We start from the raw sequence: 19421 nt of genomic DNA, 5'->3' as shown, positions 1-19421 counted from the left end.
AGAGCGCCTCTCGACCACGTGATGCATGTCCAGGTTAACATAGTGGTGGAGTCTTCCGCAGGACTTGTCAGAGCCTTTACTGGGGCTCTTTGGCCCATGACTCCTGAGCAGACTCCACACACAGTGTCTCCATTGTCAGACACAGAAGCCAGGGCATTTGGCCCCAGCCTCCTGGGGTCACGTTCAGTGGCGCACACACACACGTGAGAAATACTGAAGTAAGTTCTCGTGCCTCTGGTGAGTCTCGTGCCTGCACGAGCCACCCTGCCCTGGGCCCGGGCCTCCTGGAGCAGGCTCTGCTTCCACGATGGCAAGCCCCTCTCCCGTGGGCAGGGCGCAGTGGGGGCACACTTGGTCAGCACCCTGTGTGTGCAGCCCTCACCCCACCGGCAACCAGCCGAGCACCTGCGGGGGACACAGGCCCCCCCCACATGTCAGCTGTCACACGGGCCCCAGAAGCTGTGTCCTCGAGGGTTAGCTGGCGGCATAGCCCGTTGGGTCTGGGGTTCAAGGCCCACTCCCTGACCTGGGACCAGCTCTAGGGCGGCTGGGCCTCTGTTTGGGAAGCCGAGGTGTTGGCTGCGAGGAGGACGAGGGCCTCGCCGGGGAGCAGCAATGAACGGGCTGCACCTGGCCCCGGGGCCCTCTGCAGCTGCCACAGCCTCAGCCTCGGCCTCCCAGGCTGCGGGCCTGGCAGCCAACGGCACCCGCTGATGCCCCTCCAGGCTGGGAGACGGCCTCCTCCTGCGGGGAGGGCGAGTGGCTTCAGGACAGCCAGCGGCCGGCCCAGGAGGACGTGCTGTGGAGGCAGAAGCCAGCAGGGCGCCGGGTCCTGTCGTTGTGGCCGGAACGTCCGCTGAGGGCCTGTTTTACGAGCGTCTCCAGATGCTGCATGTTAAATTTAAACAAAACCATTGGGAACCTGGAAAATTAGCCTCCCGGCCTCCTCCCGTCCCCCTCCCCAGGCTGGGCATTGGGCGCCCTGGGGCGGCCTCACCCTGATACTGCAGCGGGTCAAGGGGCACAGGGCAAGGGAGAGGCAGCCCTGGGCAGCGCCTAGGCCAGCTTGGCACCTGGGCGGGCAGTGGCTGTGTGGTGAAGAGAGTAGCACGTGGCTGTACACTGGAGGGCGTCCCTGCCACCAGCCAGGGTCTCCTTCAAGGGGGTCACCACCTCTGAGCTCCAGCCTCCCCACTCCTGTGCACAGGCACATGCCACACACATGCACACTCGCGTGCAGTCACACATGCAGGCACATAATGTACACGCACACACAGCACATAATGCATATATGAACACAGGCACACACATGCACAGATGTATGTGTACATGCACGCATACATTCATGTACTTGCACGTGCATATATGCGCACACACGTGCACACCTGTACTTGCACACATATATGCAGGCACACACATGCACAGGTTTCTGGGCCCCAGGAACTTGTCCCTGGTCTTGGGACAGGGGCTCAGAGCCTCGGGGCTCTCTCCTTGGGGTATTGTCCCCTCCTGGTCCTGCCCCAGGACCACCCACATGCACAGCAGCCAGAGCAGATTGGAGGGGCTCCAACTCCAGAAATGGACACCCAGGAGCCCCCAGCCAACACAGTGAGGCTGGCATGCCCCCCGCCCCGGCACAGGGCCAGCCCAACCATGCCCACTGTCTGTGAAGTGACCAAGGCTCCCTGCCAGGTCTAGGGAGACATGAGGCAGCCTGAGGGACAGAGGGCCCAGCCTGGTCCCTAGAGCCGCCCAGCCAGCCTGGGTCCAACCAGGAGACTCCCTGCCCAGGGACCCCTGGTGTAGCCTGTGGGCCCCCTGCGGCCAGGACATCCCCACAAAACCTCATGGTCCCAGAACCTCCTCCTGAGCCAGAGCAGGAGTGTGGGCTGGGAGCAGCCCTGGATGCATGAGTGCCCAGGTAACTGCGGTGGGAACAGACATGGAGGGTACGGCGCGCTCAGGAGTCACGCACGGGGTCCCGCCAAGGTGCAGACTCCATGTGGTCGAGGCTCAGGGCATCCCCTCGGGGACCCCAGTTCCAGCACCACATGGCAGAGCCAAGGGTCTACACTACCCCTGGAGCTTCTGGTGGATCAGCCCCTGGCCCCCACTAGCGATGAAGTTTCTGGCTGCCTCCCGCCCTCGACCACCCTCACCAGTGTCTCCCGGGGTGCTCGCTCAGTTCAGCCACCTGCCCCCAGGACCTTGGCTCTGCTTCCAAGACCCCAGCCCAGGCTGAGCGTAGGGAACTGTCCCAGGTCAGACTTGGGACCTGGGAACCTGGCTGAGAAATCCATTCAAGATTGAGGGAGGCTAGGCCTGTCACCCCTCAGACAGGCCGGGGGGCTCAGGTCAGCCCTCAGGAAACAGCAGGGAGGGGCCCAGGTCACCCCATCAGCAGGGAGGGACTGTTGGTCCTAGAAGGTGAGTGTGGCCCCAGAGGGCGTGTGTCCCTGAGACCTCAGGGCCCGCGGAGGGCCCCAGACCCATGCATGCAGGTGGGAGGCTTCCGACCACCAGCCCATCCCCCTCCCTAGAAGGTTCCATGGGCCCTGCTTCCCAGAGACTGACAGCACACCACAGTCAGGGTATTTTATTTCTAGAAAAGGTGACAAGCTTTGTCAGCCACAGAGGCCAGTGTACACAGGAGCAGGGTCACAGTGAGGCCCAGGGGGCATGGCCCCCCTCAGCACAGAGACTGGGCGCTGGTCCCCCCAAGGGCTGGTGAGGGTGAGGTCCCAGCATGGGGAGAGGCTCAGGGCCACGCGGGGCGCCGAGGCAGAGGGGCAGCAGTGTCCAAACATGGACACCCTCATGTCCCCTGGGCTGGAAGGTGGGTGCCCAGGGTGCTCTGTCCCGGAGGACAGCCCAGCGAACAGCAAGGGACAGAGCTGGGCTGAGAGGGCTGTGCCCCCCACCTGCCGGCAGGCTCCCAGCAGCAGCAGCCCCAGCCCCAGGGAGGGAGGCCAGCGGAGGTGGCAGGCGCAGCTTCAGAAGCCCTTCTCCATGCTCAGCGTGCGGCGGGTGACGTGCTCCAGCTGCCCGGACACGTAGTCGGCCATGCTGATGCGGTAGTGCGCCAGCATCTTCAGCATGAGCCGCAGGTTCAGCCACCACTGCTCCCGGGGCATGCGGTGCCTGCAGCGGGCGGGGGTCAGGGTCAGGGCAGCAACTCGGGCCGCAGCCTCCACCCAGGACACCCCTCCTCGGGGCACCTGGACACTGGCCCCAGCCGCTGCACTCGAGCAGGGCATGGCGGTGGACCTGGGGTCCCCGTCCCTCCGGGGCCTGCACCAGGAGGGGCTCAGCACAGACTCGCTGGGGGATGGAGTCGGCGACACGTACTCTCAGACCTGACCAGTCTGGCTGACCCCACCCCACCCTCTGCCCTCTTGGGAGGAGCAGCGACAGGGGGTCAGCCCTGGGTGTAGGGATGGTGCTGCCCCCAGGGCTCGAGTGTGGCCGCACCGCCCTCCTGGCACACTGGCTCCTGGAACATCTAGGCCTGGTCAGTCCACCCCTCTCTTTGGAGGGACTCACTCAAAGTCAGTGTCCTTCTTGAGCTCGGTGACAGGGCTGAATGCCACCACCTTCTTCCGCAGGCCGATCACGCAGGCTGAGTCGGGGGCGTTGGCGAACACCCGACCTGTGGACACAGGCACATGCCGGCAGCCTCACACCCAGGCCCTGGCGGAGGGCAGGGGCGGTCCGGGCCTCCCTCCCCCAACGTACCCTTGCGGTAGACTGCCTGCAGCTTCTCCGACATCCAGAGCATGGCCTTCATCCCCAGCTTGGTACCATAGTTCCGGTCAAAGGGGGTTGGAGCCCCACCCTGAAAACACAGCGGTGGGGCCACCTCCTGGGTGCCGAGAGGAGCAGACCGGCCCGAGGCAGGGGCCCCCAACCTTGGCTCTGCCATGACCTCAGGTGAACCCTCCCGGGCAGCTTCTGACACCTCATCCCCTCCAACCACCAAGCACTTCTGTCTGTTCCCTTTGCCTGCCTCCGACTCAGCCAAGGCCCCTTTCTCTACCCCAAATCTGGCCCAAAAGCCACCTCCAGAGGCCGAGCAGTGGGCTGTCATCGAGGGGGGTGGCCTCCATGGGCCCCTGTGTCTGGGAGGCAGGTCCCACCACCAGTGAGCAAGGACCCCATGGGAGAGGGGAGCTTTCAGGACACACATGGCCCCACGTCAGGCTGGGAAACCCCCACAGCACAGGCTTCCTGCAGGGCCACCAGAAGGTGGTGGAGGTGAGGGGATGGAGGCAGCCACAGGGCTCCCGGGCCTGCCCCTTCATGGCGGTGAGGCCCGTCTCCTCACCTGCACCACAGGCTGATGAGCACCCTGGTTGGGGGTGAGATGGAGGCGGCCAGGTGCCCCACGAGGACGTGCACAGGGAGGTGTCCCCATCTGCCATGGCCTCCTGGGTCCCGTCAGCCCAGATACAGATGGAGGCTGAGGGCCACCTTCCAGAATCCACGCTCCTGGACCCATACCTGCTGCAGGTGGCCCAGGACATTGGTCCTGCAGTCAAAGACACCCTTCCCCTCGGAGGAGTACAGGTTGTACAGAAACTCCGTGGTGTAGTATTCGTGGCACTTCTCGTTTCTGTGGAGAGGAATAGCCACTCAGGACTTGCCAGGATGCTGAGCCCCACTGGGCCGGGCCCCCAGCTGGGTCTGGGGAGGGGCAGCACCTCGGGAAAGCCCGACCCCACCCTGCCCTTTGGGAGGCGGCCTCCACCTTGTTCTACCCCTCGGCAGCCTGGCCTGCAGCGCGGGGGTCTTGAAGCCCCCACCATGGCCTGAGCAGACACCTCCCCCTGCCCGGACCCAGGCCCGCCGGCAGCCTCACCGGAGCACCAGGCCCCTCTGGATGTCCGTCTTCATCTTCTCCGTCAGGTGCTCCACGTTGGCCTGCAGGGGCGAGGGAACACGGGTGAGCCGCAGTCGGGGCAGCAGCCAGCACTGCACCCACCCGCAGCCGGAAGGCTGTCTGGGAAGGAATATTCCAGACTAACCGACAGGTGGGGCTGGTGTGACCTGGAGTGATGGGGGACGCAGCTGGTGGGAGGGTGCCGGGAGATGGGGGCTAGACCGTGAGGCCGGGTTGGGGGTGGACGGTGCCAGGAGGCCATGGAAGCCACAATGCGGACACTGGGTGGGGGGAGTGCACAGATGAGGGGGTGCACAGGTCACAAGCCCCCAGGCTGTTGGGCTATTGCCCCTTGGTCTGGGCCCCAGGCCAGCCCATGTGGGCCTCAGGAGGGGCCCACTCAGCCCCACTGGGGGTCTGCAGCCAGAGAAGGGCTGGGGGCTCACCTTTAAGTCTTGGATGTTGAAAGGGTCCTCGAAGACGTAGGCAGCGTCGGCCCCCACGGCGATGCCAGTCACAGTGGCCAGGTAGCCACAGTAGCCTCCCATGGTCTCCACGATGAACACGCGGCGCTTGGTCCCCGAGGCCGACTGCTTGATGCGGTCACAGCTCTGGGGGGCCAGGGGTGGTCAGGACCCTTCCCGGGGGGCCACGGGGAGCCGCTAAGCTGCAGGGACCCAAGCCTCTCTCCAGAGCTGACCGAGGATCGGACGAGCTGGGGAAAGCCTCGCCCCGCGTGCCCAAGGCACCAGCAGCCCTCACCGCGCTCTCCACAGGGCCACGCAGAATCAGGGGCCCTCAACCAGGCGGTTCTGCTCCCGGGGACAATGGGGGAGTCACTAGCATCCAGTGGGCGGAGGCCAGGGACATGCTGGGGGCTCTCTCTGACATTGCCCAGGGCTACACTGGGCTTTAATGTCCTCATCCGTAAAGAGGGGAGGACTCTCCTGCCACTGTAGGGTCATTGTGAACAAGGGACCAGATGACATGTGAAGGAATGTGCTCTGCAGATGCTAATGACAATGTGAAATGTAATGATAATCCTAACTCGGAATGGCTCAGAGTTTGAAAAGGAAATTATAACATTAAACAAACAACTAAGAAAAAGGAAATAAAACAAGATAAGCAGGTTATCGGAGTCTGAACCAGGAGGTTGAACCCCAGAAAGAGACAGAAAGCAAAGTGTAGGACATAGCTGCAATGCTGGCCAAAGGATCAGTATCCTACATATGTAAAAAGCACTTATAAATAAAAAAAAAACCTCACCAAGAGAAAAATGGTACATGATGGGAAAAGATAATTTCCAAAAAAGCCGCAAACAGATAAGAAACAGGTATAGAAAAATGTTCGACTTCCCCAGAAATCAGAGCTGCATGTTAGAATACCATCTTCCCCATCACAGAAGCAAAGAAAACAGGACTGCATTTGGCGCTGGCCAGAGGCACAGAAGGTTCAGAAGGAGCCGTGGGCAGCCCACAGCCTGTGTAGATGGGGGAGGGGGTGAGTTCAGAGAAAACCCCGCAAGATCACAGGATCTCCGGGTCGGGAGATGAAGTGGCTTTCCTTTAGTCTCTTGTGGGTTCCATTCATATTTCCTCCTTTCTCTAGTAACACACAGAACCTGCTCGGGGTCCACACACCCCCTTCCAGCTTCAGAGCCCCCCCACAGACACATGGAGGTGCTGGACCCTCGGGAAAGCTGGGCTCATGTGGGGCCATAGATGGGCGGTGGGAAGGGTCCAGAGGGTGGAGAGAGCAATGAGGAGGCCCCCGCGGAGGTCCCAGGGCCAGCCCTGCTCGGACCCCTCCAGGGATCGAGCCCCCACCTCCAGGGAAGCCCGTGCCGAGGTGGATGGCTCCGATGACTGGAAGGCTCTCTGGAGCACCCACCCTCCCACGTCCTAGCCAGTGGCCTCAGTTTCCCCCACATCCACACATGGCTGCCTCACTGGATAGATCCGTGGCCTGACATCCACACCACTACATTAGCACAACTAAGTCAGCTCCAGCCCTGACTGCTGTTATCCTTGGGTCCCAGCGACCCCAGAGCCACACCCCTGCCTGCCGTCCATAAGACTTTGTGCTGCAGCCAAGTTCTGCCCACTCCCGATGCAGTCAGCGGCCTCAGTGCAGGCACGACGCCCCGTCGCACCCGCAGCAGCCCCTCTGGGCGCTCAGCACTCTGCGCTTTGCCCCCAAGGCCCCGCTTCCTGGGGGCTTGCCACGGGCACCCCATCCCTGCCTGAGTCTTGCCAAGTGGGGCGGTGGGGCCCAGCGCCCTACCTCCATGGCAGCATTGACAGCAGTGTCACAGCCCAGGCTGAAGTCGGTGCCCGGCACGTTGTTGCTGATGGTGGCCGGGATGACGCACAGGACGATGCACAGCTCCTCGTAGCGCCCGCGGGCCTCCACCAGCTGCAGCACCCCCTCGTAGGCCTGTGGGCAGGCAGGTGGGCAGGGGGCTCAGGGCCGTGCAGGAGAGGCTGGGCTGCGGGGAGAGGCGGGGGAGGCGAAGGCGGGCTCCAGGGCTGGGAACACTTGGCCCACTCCCCAGCGGCTGGCTGTGTGCCTAGGACTGGGCGTTGGGACCACCCACTCCCACTCCCAGGGCCACGACCCAGGAGCTATGTCGTCCCAGTCGGCCAGGGACACTGGACTCCAAGGAAGACTGGAAGGAGGCCCACCCTCCCTGCCTGGACCCCACTCCACTCCATGCAGTCTGCAGGGGGCTCAGGCTCCCCAGGAAAGGGCGAGAGGGGACATTAGTCACTTAAGATGGCTGGCCAGGAACAAGCGCCATGCCAGCAGTGCCAGAACTCTGCTGAGCTGCACCGTGGACGGCCACCCTACAGTGAGGGACTGAGGCCACCTGGGCCTCCTGCCCCAGGCTATCCCGCCCCACCCCACCTGGGACATGCGCCTGTCCAGTGGTGAGGCTCAGAGCTGCCCCTCCTCCTCCCCCCCCATCCCCCAACCCCCCCGACCAGCACCAACAGCACCAGGTTGCCAGCATTCATTTGAACTCTGTGCCACCCTCAGGAGAAGGTGAAAATCCTCCCAAAGCCGACACCACACTTCCCCTCGGGGACCCGCCAGTCTTCACTGGCCTGTAGTCACTTCCCGGCACGTGGGGTTTCCAGAAGGGCCCCAGACGAGGCGGAGATGCTCTCGGGTCTCCTCCACATGCCCCCCAGCCCGTTGGTTCCCTGGGCGGCCCCCTCACCTCGAAGCCGCCGATGACCAGCAGGGCGTGGATGTTGTAGGCGCGGACACTGTCTGCGATTTTCTCCATGTAGCTCTTGGGCAGCGTCCTGCGGTGGAGATAAATCAGATGAACATGTCACGTCCACACAGAACGCCAGGCTGGAAGGACACACGTCCACACTGCAGCTGGCCGTGGGGGAGAAGGCCCTGGGCTGTGGCGATGCAATTCCTGTCTAGAGGTGGAAGGAGGGCGCTGGCCACTCGCCTCCTGCCAGCCTGGCTGTGAGCTCCACTTCCTGCCCAAGGGGATGCTCTCCGCAGGCGAGGGGCCACTGAGCAGCCTCCTTGATACCAGTGGCCACAGGTGGGCTCTCAACCAGGAAGCCCCAGGCAGGAGAGTCAGAAGCCTGCTCTGGGCAGGTCACCAGCCAGAAGGGGGATGTCGCCAAGGCCAAGGGGCTGGTCTCTCCTGTGGCATGCATTCTGGCTCTCCCACCCCCAGCAGCCCACAGTGGCCAAGGGGCCTGGGACGGTGGCCAGCCACTCACCTCTTGGTCCCCAGCATGGAGCCACCACGCCCCAGCCAGCCAGCCACGTCGTGCCAGCCCACTTCTTGCACCTGCAGGAGAGACACGCAGCTTCAGGGGGCAGGCCAGAGGCAGTGGCACATTCCTCCTCAGGTGACAGAGCTGTGGTCAGGGAGAGCCCTTCCTCAAGGGGGACAGAGGCCGTGCCAGGTGCTAACCGTCACGTTGCAGGTCAGAGTCGGGTTTGGGGGCCTGGCTGGCGCAGCTAACGTGGCCACAGCTGCTCCCCTCTCCCAGGGCCCCTGATCTGCTTTCACAGGCCATTCCCTGTGTCCAGTGGCCCCTGCTTGTGAGCAGACGAGGGCTGGGTCATAAACCAACAGAAGAGGAGCACGCCCCAGCCACTGCAGCACCGTCCCCGGCCCGGCCTCTGTCACAGCCGCACCTACCTGACCCTTGGCCAGGCCCTCAAAGCCGTCATGCACGACGTACACGGTGTGGCCTTGGGAAATGCCGCAGCGCACGGCCGAGCGCACGGCCGCGTTCATGCCGGCCGCCGGGGCCCCCACGTTCAGGATGGCCAAGGAGAAGTTGGTCTACAGGGAAGGGAGGAGAGAGGAGTCAGCACCGGGCGGGGAGGCCCAGCTGACCCAGACAGCTCAGCCAGAGCAGCTTCCAGAGAGGGGCCCAGGTTCTCGTGCCAGCCTGGACACTGTCCAGCAAGGGGCTCCCTGGGAATGAAGCTATCTGTCCTACTGCCCCCACCAGCTTCTGGCAAAGACCCGACGAGCTGTGGTGCAAGCTCGGCTCGTAAACTGCCAAGTCCTCGGCCAAAGGCAGCAGCAAGAGTTCACACACTGTCGGCCGAGCACGGCTTGGGCCACAGTCAGTGCCTGCCTGGAGGCCTTCAGCAGTCACCCCACACTTGGGGTCAGGGCAGCTGGTGCCGCAAAGTCACTGGCGATCAGCACGGATGCACAGAGAGAGAAGGGGCCACTGCCGTCATTGTAAGTTTTCCAGCAGCCACATTTCCCAGTGGCTAAGAAGCAGGTGACACTCCTTTTAATACTAGGATTGACTTAACCAAAATATTATGCCCTCAACCTGGAATCAATGTAAGAAATTCCTAGCAGGCTAGTCCACATCTGTTTTCCCTTCAGTGTCCGTGGAACCCTGCCTGTGTTTGGCATGTACAGCACTCACCATGGGCAGCCACGTTCCAAGCACAACATGGCCACATGTGGCCAGTGGCTCTGCCAGGCAGCGTGGCTCTGCTGGGTCCTGGTAACCCCAGCTGGTTCAGAGGGGGCACATGGAGACCACTCTGCTGCACCGGGGTGGGGATGAGGGGAGTTGCCCATCCCTGACTACCTTCTGGGATCAGTGGGGGGCCAGGACCCCACTGTCCACGACTGTCTTGATGGGACCCTTTCCTTGTCCTCCAGGATTTCAGAAACGAGTTCTGCTATCATCCTTTTCTGAAGAGAGCCCATTTCCTGAGGTTTTTAGCTATGTTGGAACATTTCATGAACGTTGGCTCACTCCCCTCCCGAGTTAAATCGACAGGCCTGACTTAACCTCCTTCGACTGTTTGACAAGCAGCTGCCAGCGGAATGTCCAGGCCCGGACACAGGCTGCCTAGGACCTGCTGCTCAAGCAGAGGCCGAGCTGACCCTCTCAGCTCACAGCTCAGACCCCAGACAGGAGGCAGGGTCCCCGGCCCAGCTGGGCCGCTCAGAGCTCCCCGCCTCCTGGGCAGGGGCGGCAGGCCGACCCCACAGGCAACCCTGCGGCAGGGGCCGAGCGAGGCGGCTGCAGAGACAACAGCCGTGGGTCTGCCGCTCGCACCAGCTCACCTTCTCTTTGGAGACCTTCTGGTGTGCAAGCAGCTTGTAAATGTTCCAGTTGTTCTCAAAGCTCCTGGAACGGAAGCCGGTCATGCATCACACAGCCCAGCGGCCACAGCCCACGCCACACAGCTCGGCACAGCACGCGGCCCGCAGCCCAGCCCGGCACAGCCCACCTCCCCTCCTGTTGCCACAAGCCCTAGCTGGGCGCCATCGCTGGGCCGTGGAAGACCCCCGTGGAACATGCGATCCCAACCCCCTCTCAGCAAAGCGAGCGCCCCGTGTCCAGCCTGCGTGGGTGGGGAGCACGGCCATGGAACCGTGGAAACCAGATCGGCAGATCCAGCCCACCGGGTCCCCAGGCTTGCCTCACTGCTACTCCTGTGGACGCCCCCTGCCCCACAGTGCCCACCCCAACCCTACCTGTGCTGTGCCCCCACCCCCACCCCCACCCTGCATGGCGGCTCCACGTCCACCCCCAGCCTTCCTGCTTCCTGGCCCCAGGACCATTAAGACCCTGTCCTTCCTGCCCTACTTCACAGGGCTCAGCCGGGCACACTCGGAAGGAGGGTCTCAGGAGAGCATGTGGGCGCCATCTGCAGGTGTGCACACCCCGCGTGTCAGGGGTACAGCCGTGTGTGAGCCACGTGGGAGTCTGCCCCGGGCTGCACTGAGCAGACGGCGCCCCGACCTCAGCCCCAAGAGGCCCTCACCTGCCGCGGAGCTGGATGGCCTCGTCGAAGCGCTTCTCATCCATGGCCTTCTGCACCTCCTTTGTCTTAAAGAAAACGGAGAGCACGGGCTGGAGGAGGCGGCCTGGCGCACACTTAGCCGCCGACTCGGAGCCCCACCTGACCCAGCCACCGGGCCCTCCCCAGCAGGGGCACCCCGGGCCTCGCTCCTCCTCAGCCCCTGGGGGCCCAGCCAGGGCCTCGGCGACAGAGGGTGAAGCTGACTTGGCCCTCAGACCCATGGCCAACGCTAAGTCTGCCCCGAACTACCTGCCCTCCCCCAGCAGACCCTGCTCTGCCCCCAGCTGCAGGGCCCCCAAACCTGCAGGGGCGGGGCCAGCGTCCCCACACCCAGCCTCTCTGCCTTCACCTCCACTCCCCCTCCCCATGGTCCCTGTTCCAGCCACACCAAATCTCCCCCCACAGTCTGCCTGACTTTACCCAGTGGCTCTGGCCACCTGCTCCTCTTCTACTCTGCCAGCCCCAAACGCCCCACCTGGCCCAGTTTGCAAGGTCGGTCTAAGGCCATTGGCTCCAGGCAGCTAGGTGACTTCACCTCCCCCAGCTCCCTGCAGCTCCCACCCTCTCTTGGGGCTGGTCTCACCTTGGGGACATGCTCACAACTCCCCCGCCTCCCTGGAGGCCTAGAGGTCCCGGACACCCGCTGGGGCCTGCTGGGGGGCAGCAACACACCCAGACAGCCAGGCCAGGAGGGGGAGACATGCGTGCTGCCTTCTCCATGTAACAACCGTGGGGAGCAGAGGACCCCGGGGGAGACGGGGTGGGGAGAGGGGCCTGCTGGGGCCCTGAGGGGGCCTGGGAGGATGAACAGTTCTGGCAGGAAGGGGACCCCTCCCTCGGAGGGCGGGCCCAGTACTCACCACCTGCACACACTCCATGAGGGGCAGCCGCACCGACTGGTTCCCCGAGAGGCTGACCACACAGGCCGGTGTGTCGGGCGTGGCCTCCAGCAGTGCCATCACCGCCTCCATGCCCATCTTGCTGCTCTGAAAGGGGAGAGGGGCAGGGTGGGGCTCAGGCAGGTACAGCCCACCCCTTAACCCCATGCCCCCCCCCCAAACACACACACACTTGCTCTGCCCTTTTCTGCTCTGGGGGTTGCACTGAGCCAGCCTCTACACTATGCACCCAACGTTCCTTCACAGATGCACAAACTGTCAGCTTTCAGAACCTCCCACACACACACTAACAGAAGCTTCTAGAATAAGTGGCACCAGGAACGGTGACCATCATATGACCACCATTCACAACAGCCCTTCCAGGCACCATTTCACAGGGTCTCAGACAGCCCTGCCAAGAAGGCATGGTCCCTACAGGATGCAGGTGGCAGTGACACGACGTGCCCATGGTCACTCAGCCTGATGGGCAGGGTGAGAGCTGGAACTGGGTTTCTAGGGTTCTTTCCACTATGCCAAGGTTTCTCGCTTGGGGCTCCTTAATTCACAGTTTTCTTGGTATGTGTGCAAATGATGAATGTGGGCTAGTGGGCTGGGCCAGCTAAAACATTTAGGGATTGCCCTTCTGGGAGACAAATCACAAATGGGGTCCTGGCACAGCCAATAGGGACAGACAGGTACACAAGAAAGCCAGGCCCATGGTCACGGTGCTCTGCTCTATGAGCTATGGCGGGCAGGTCCCATGCCTCCTGCTGTGCCCACAGACCATGCTCCCCGGGTCTCCGAGGCTTTCTGCACATGCTCACGCTGACTGAGGCACCAATCGCTCAGGTTTGTGTTGGGAACAGCCTTGGAAGATGGGCTCGGTGCTGAGGGCTCATTAGGGAAGATTCGAGTTGCCTGAGCTCAGGCTCCTCTCCTGTAACACAACCTGCTGTGTGTGCAGGTGTCACCCTGTGGGAACTGAGCATGGGAACCAGCACAAAATGCTGCCATGAGTAATAAACTGTCCTGCGTCTCTGACCCAGGCATCTTGTCTCTTCTACCAGCATCCACGAATCTTCCAGGCCAGCCTATTCTGCAAGTCGGGGAGACTCCAGACCCATCCCGGCGCTTGACAGCCCATCTCTGCCTCCCAGGCTTGGTGGAGGGCTCATGCTTGGCCCCAATTTCCCAGCCCTTCAGGAGGTTCCCCTGAGTGCACCCCTGAGGCCTCATGTAAGGTAGGGGTACCTGGCCAGCTCGGCAGGGTCCCTCTCTGAGGTCACTGTCCCCCTGCTCTGTGACAGGACTGGGGAGATCACGCACTGAGGCATCCTAGGAAAGGAGTATTGCAGCACAGCAGCTGCAGCTCCCCACGGCCCGAGCTGGTCACCTGGCCTCACACCAGCACAGTAGCCCGAGCACAGGTCCCACCTGCCCTGCTGTCTCTAGCCGCCCCCCCCCCAGGGTGACTAACCCGTGTGCAGGCATTTTACCCACCGTGGGGCCTTCCCTATCCCCCAGACCCTGCCTCCACTTGGCTGCAACATGATTCCCACTTTGCAGAGGACAAGGTGGGACCCAGTAGTCATCAGGACGAAGATGGCACACTCAGGCCAGAATCCAGCACTTCCCCCGCCAGCGCCGGGCCTTCCCCCAACGTAAGAGCTGTGGTGCTGGGCCATGGGCCAGCCTCGGACATCACACCCCAGGGGGCCGAGCCCAGGCCCTGCCCTCTGCTCACTCCGCCATCCTTTCCCAGGCACCTGCCAAAAGCCGTCACTGAGGAGGGTCAGGAGCCTGTGCTGACAACACGTGGGGCAGGGACGGGGCTGGCCAGGAGGCAGGGGCACGGCTGGGCCCTCCGTTTGCCCCCAGGCCCAAGTTTCCCACCCCCACAAAAATGAGGGCCCACGCCTCGGGCTTATCTGCAAGCACTGGCAGAAGTGAGAAAATGCTCACACTCACCCAGGCACGCACACCACGATCCCCCACCCACGCACGCATGCACACCACGCACGCACGCCCAGGGCCAGAGCAACGCCCCACCTACCAGGATGCGGTCGAACGCCGAGGGGGTCCCTCCCCTCTGCACATGGCCCAGCACCGTCACACGCGTGTCGAAGCCCAGCCTCTGGACCACCAGCTGCTCACAGGGACAGAGTCAGGGGGCTCCTTGGGTTCGATGCCCACCCCCATGGCCCCGCCACCCCACGGCCCCGCAACCCTGGTCCTCACCCCGCCCCCGCCCTGCCTCAGGGATGCCAGCCCCTCAGAGTCCCACAGAGCCCGCCCAGGGTTCACGCCCACAGCTGTGAGTGTGGGGGGGCGTGTCTGTGCATGTGTGTGTATGGATGTGTTTCTGTGGGGGGAGTGTTTGCATTCGAGTGTGGATCTATTTCCAGATGAGTGTGTGAATGTGCGTTTCCACGTGTGTGGGTGTGTGCTCCTATGTCAGCATGTGGATGTGTGTTCCTGTGTGTGTGTGAGTGAGCGGCCGTCTCCAGGCCCATGGCCCTGGGTGCAGGAGCTCCTTGTGGTCTCCAGCCCCCTCGGGTCTGAGCCCACCGAGCACAGAGAATCAGCAGGTGGGCCAGCTCCTGGCAGCGCTGGTCTGGGGACACGATGACAGGGTGGGCAGCCAAAGTGAGGGGCACGAAGCGTTCGGGGCTGTGCCCCGCTGGAGGACGGGGCCAGGGCCCTGGGGCAGAACGCAGTCAGTGGTGCAGGTCACAGGGAGGACTCGCCACAGTGCCAGTGGCTCGGCTGTGGGTCCAGCACTGGGTGGGTGCTGGGCACCTGTCACTGAGGGGCGGGCAGGGGCTGGGCCCTGACATTGGGATGGTATTGGGGCACTGGATGGGGAGCAGGCCTGGCTCTGCAAGGGACATGTTCTGAATTAAGACTGGACCCCCGAGGGTGGGAGGCTCCCAACCAGTGGGGGGCACACTTTAGCTTCTGGGGCCGGGGCTTCTGGGGAGCCCCTAGGCATGCCCACCCCACATCTGGCTGTCACTGGAGATAAGGAAGTATCCTGCAGGAGCCTCCTACCCAGGGAAATGGGGACCCCAGAGAGAACTGGAGATAAAGGGGTACCCGCCCCCTGCAGCCCTGCCCACCCACACTCACATCCTTCACGTAGCGGGAGGAGATGGGCTTCCCGTGGCGGTCGATGGCACCCTCCGCGATGATGATGATGTTTAGTCGGGACCCTCGGCTCCGAGTCTAGATCAGAGACACCCCGGAGCTCAGCCGCCAGCCTGGAGACACCTGCCCCGGACCCGGGGTCCACACCATGGGACGCACAATCCACAGGAGGAGGGGCAGGGAGTAGACTGAGGTGGGTTGACCAGGACCCGGCTGCCCTTCCTGGGGAGGGGGAGCGGAGAGGGGGCCTGGGGGAGGGTTCTTTGCCTGCAGCCTGGGAAGTGGGGGCAGCGGGGAGGAAGGGGCCTCAGGGCCAGGGACCAGGCAGATGCTACAGGCGGGAAGCGAGTGAGGATGCTCCCGGGAGAAGCAGTCAAGGCGGGAAGACGGTAGTTCTGCAGCCTCCCCAGGACTCAGGGGCCGGGAGCTGGGATGGAGAGGCAGAGGGACGCCCCCCAGCAGGTCCTGCAGTCACAGAGTCAATCCTGCCAGGGTCTAACCTGGGACGCTGAGGTCCCCTCTGAGCCTGTTTTCTCATCCTTAAAGTGGGATGACCTCACAGTGCTGGCCACCAGCCAGGACTTCCCGGACACGCTTCGCCTCCGGAGGACTCCCCCTCCCCTCCCCAGGCTGTGGGAGGAGCAGAGGTGGCACCCAGGGACCCATGACACCCCACACCAGCCCTTGACGGGACCCATCACTGCAAACGCAGAGCTCTCTGAGGAAAGTACTTTTCATGCATCTATTTCTTCAACAAACATTTGTGGGATTCACTCCGACCCACAAGCACTGTGTTTGCCCCGCAGCACCCAAAAAGCCTCAGAGAGGGACACAGCCAGAGCAGCTCCTGCGAGGCCCGGGTGCAGTGGGAGGGGAACCCAGGGGAGAAGGGCTGCCTGGAGGAGGTGGCACTGGTGCAGGTGAGGTGAGACAGCCAGATTGGGTCTGCAGGCGGAGGAGAAGAGCCTGGACCCCCCTCACCACAGCCTGGGAGGTGGGCAGAGCAGAGGGTGACACCTGCACCTCAAAGGTGGGGAAACTGAGGCTGAGGGGAGCCCAGGAAGGACCTGAGGGCCTCACGCAGAGCAGGAAAGAAGCAGAGTGCAGCGACCCTGAGTCCAGGCCACTTCCAGGAAGGCCCAGCCCCAAGTTCTCAGCGAGTAAGCCAAGGCCGAGGTCAGCGTGGGACCATCACTACCAGAGCCCAGCGCCAGTCAGGAGCCCCAGCCCCCCAGGGGGCAAGGACTCCATCCGAGGAGAGAACGTGGGCCTCTGGCCAGCCTCACCCGCTGGACTCTGTTAGGCCCTGCCCTCGGCTCCACTGGGGAAGGTTCCAGAAGCCAGTCATGACCCTCAGTCCCTTCCACTGCCCTGGGCAGGGATGCAAAGCTGCTGTGATGGGAGTGAGGCCACCACTGAGTCACATGGGGACAGGGATGCTCAAGAGCCAGCCGAAGGCCCGCCTGGCTCTCCCTCAGAAGACAGAGGGCCTGGGCGCTGACCTCCCCGGACTCCAGAACAAAAGGCCCAGCCCCGGGCGGCCTCTGTACTCACCCTGCCACTGGGGCCAGGGCACGGAGGACAGCCGGGGTGGGCACAGCCCGTTAGGGTCCCGACCTGGCCTGAAGTGAACTTGGGCCCCCCTGCCTCAGCCCTCGAGCCCCCTGACTGGAAGGCACCCCTCTCTCCCAGCACAGCACCCCACTCCCCGCTTCACGGCCCTCCCGTCCACACTGAGCCCCAGCCCGGCTGAGGGCAAACCTGCCCTAGCTGGGAGCTCTTGGGGGCCCCTGGGGCAGTGGCTGCCTGTCTTGTGCCAGAGCCCTCTGACTCTGACCTGAGGGACAGAGAGCTGCATTCTAGGGGACGGTCACCCCCATCTCGGCACCCTGCTCCTCCCCATGGGCTCTGGCCTCCCTGACCCACTGTGGGCTATTCTACTGGGGCCACTGCTCCATGTCCTCACCCACCCATCTTCACGAGGCCACCTCCCCCCGGCTCAGCCTCAGCAGTCATGGCCCCCAAGAGGCCAGCCTGACTGTGTCCCCACTCCTGCCCCTTGTCCCGTGTCAGCACTGACCACAGAGAGCTGAGCCCACGGCAGCATCCTGAGTGTCCCCCTCTGCCCTCCAGGGGGCAGGCCCCCAGGTGTATCCATGGCAGCCAGCCCTCCCACACCTGGCTGGGTGCCGCCCCCAGGGGGACGCTTGCAGATGCTTGTGGAACCAGAGTGATCACGAATCAGCCAAAGCTGGTCACACAACCCCAGGGAGGCTAACCGGGGGACACCTGCCTCTCTGTGCCGGCCAAGCAGCTCACAGCAGGGACTCTGGGGAGACCCTCAGCCGCCTACCTCGCCTGCCTCTCTGTGCCGGCCAAGCGGCTCACAGCAGGGACTCTGGGGAGACCCTCAGCCGCCTACCTCGCCTGCCTCTCTGTGCCGGCCAAGCGGCTCACAGCAGGGACTCTGGGGGGACCCTCAGCCGCCTACCTCGCCTGCCTCTCTGTGCCGGCCAAGCGGCTCACAGCAGGGACTCTGGGGGGGACCCTCAGCCACCTACCTCGCCTGCCTCTCTGTGCCGGCCAAGCGGCTCACAGCAGGGACTCTGGGGGGGACCCTCAGCCACCTACCTCGCCAAGCCTCTCGCACATGAAGTTCTCCCAGCCGTCCTCAGGGGGGGCCTCGGGGATGAACAGCCAGTCGGCCCCCGAGGCCAGGGCGGACACCAGGGCCAGGTACCTGGAGGAGGGGAGCGTTAGGGGCTGCAGCAGGTGGGACCCCGACCTAGCACCACGGCCCAGACCCCGGGTCACAGGGAGGTGCCGCTCTGAGCTGCATCCAGCCCCAGAGTCAGGACTCCCCACACCCCACTCTCACACCGACAGCATTAAATGAGCACCCGCCATGGGCCAGGCACAACAGGGCACCACACCCCACTCCTGCTCCCCAGGAGCCCCGGGCCCCCGGGCCGACCAGGGCAGCCCCCTTACCCGCAGTGCCGCCCCATCACCTCCAGCACGAACGTCCTCTGGTGGCTGTGACACAGAGCAGGGAGGAAGTGTCAGTGCCCAGCCTCCCTGAGTTGAGCTCTGTGGCCCGGCCTCCCGGGAGCCACAGGGGCCGTGCCACGCTGCCCACAGCCCCCCTCTGCCAGGGGAGTGCCTGGGCAACACGGCAGACACGGGAGCAGCCAAAGGACAGGCAGCCTTTCTCACCCAGGGCGGCCATGTCTCTGCCCTGAAAGCCACCTCTGTGCCTTCAGGCTGGTTTTCATGGATCTGCTGCTGCTAAGGCTGAAGGCCATTCACCTCGCCTGGGCCTGGCTGTCAGTAGCCAGTAGCCCGAGGACCAGGGAACCCATCACCCCAGGGCCGGAGGGCGGCCTGACAGAGGAGGTCTGCACAGCTAGGACCCCTGCAGAGCAGTGGCCTCACCCCCTCGCCAGGAGACAGGATCCCAAGCTCACCCGCCTGGCGGCCCGGGAGGCCCTGAGAGGCTGCGGGCCTCACTCACCTCTGGGCGGTGGTGGTGATGGCGTCAATGACCTCCATGATGCGGTGCAGGGCTGAGTCTGTGCCGATGGTCATGTCGGTGCCGCAGAAGTCGTTATCGATGGAGCCCACCAGCCCAGCGATGTTGAGGTGCGAGTAGGTCTGAGCTGTGCTCTCCGAGATCTTGCCTGGGCGAGGAGCAGGACGCCCAGCTGAGGCCCCACCGCCCAACCCAGCTCCCTTGGGGCCATGACACGGGAAGAGAGGGCCCCGTCCCCCATCGATGCCAAGTGTAGACGGGTCACCCGGACCAGGAGAGAGCCCTGGAGAGGACACCCCCTAATCTCTGGGACCCCACAAGTGGCACAGAACTAACGAAGCTAAGACGTCACTTTCCCACCAGCAGCCTCGGGACTTCGCGTCTGATTTGTTACCGAATTTTAACTCTTACGCTTCAGCAAACTGTGGCAGAGTCTGCAACCCACGTCTGGGAATCAGTTACAGAGACTTGTCTTCACCATGGAGGTGAGTCAGACCAGCAACTGCTGTCCGCCACCCGGAGGCCAGGCACTGCCTGGGGGTCCCTGATGCTGGGTCCCCAGAGGCCTCGAGCTCCAACACTGACCTCACTACCGGCCAAACCAGGACCAACGGCTCCTGAGCTGTCCAGGGTCGTCCTGGGGGCCAGGCCCACT

At 63.7% G+C, this 19421-nt stretch overlaps 1 protein-coding gene across 2 annotated transcripts in view; it reads right to left on the bottom strand.

Annotated features, from left to right (window-relative positions):
- Positions 1 to 2581: 2581 nt before the first annotated feature.
- Positions 2582 to 19421, bottom strand: part of PFKL (phosphofructokinase, liver type) — a 28794-nt gene continuing 11954 nt past the window's right edge. The window contains exons 5-22 of one of the 2 annotated variants that reach the window (XR_011432952.1): positions 18749 to 18914; positions 18226 to 18270; positions 17866 to 17974; positions 15217 to 15312; positions 14141 to 14233; positions 12070 to 12195; positions 11171 to 11235; positions 10467 to 10530; positions 9060 to 9206; positions 8632 to 8702; positions 8103 to 8190; positions 7163 to 7315; positions 5326 to 5490; positions 4859 to 4920; positions 4325 to 4612; positions 3736 to 3835; positions 3544 to 3649; positions 2582 to 3141 (exon numbers count right to left, since the gene is read on the bottom strand). Coding sequence is in view for 1 of the 2 variants with exons in the window: in XM_023630274.2 (XP_023486042.1) it covers positions 2994 to 3141; positions 3544 to 3649; positions 3736 to 3835; positions 4501 to 4612; positions 4859 to 4920; positions 5326 to 5490; positions 7163 to 7315; positions 8103 to 8190; positions 8632 to 8702; positions 9060 to 9206; positions 10467 to 10530; positions 11171 to 11235; positions 12070 to 12195; positions 14141 to 14233; positions 15217 to 15312; positions 17866 to 17974; positions 18226 to 18270; positions 18749 to 18914 (1916 nt within the window). In the remaining variant the exon portion in view is untranslated. The remainder of the gene's footprint in view (positions 3142 to 3543; positions 3650 to 3735; positions 3836 to 4324; positions 4613 to 4858; positions 4921 to 5325; positions 5491 to 7162; positions 7316 to 8102; positions 8191 to 8631; positions 8703 to 9059; positions 9207 to 10466; positions 10531 to 11170; positions 11236 to 12069; positions 12196 to 14140; positions 14234 to 15216; positions 15313 to 17865; positions 17975 to 18225; positions 18271 to 18748; positions 18915 to 19421) is intronic. The other variant, XM_023630274.2, reaches the window with a different exon arrangement.

The sequence above is a fragment of the Equus caballus genome, chromosome 26, assembly GCF_041296265.1.
Source record: "Equus caballus isolate H_3958 breed thoroughbred chromosome 26, TB-T2T, whole genome shotgun sequence".
NCBI classification, from domain to species: domain Eukaryota; kingdom Metazoa; phylum Chordata; class Mammalia; order Perissodactyla; family Equidae; genus Equus; species Equus caballus.
This window is presented reverse-complemented; position numbering and strand designations above follow the sequence as displayed.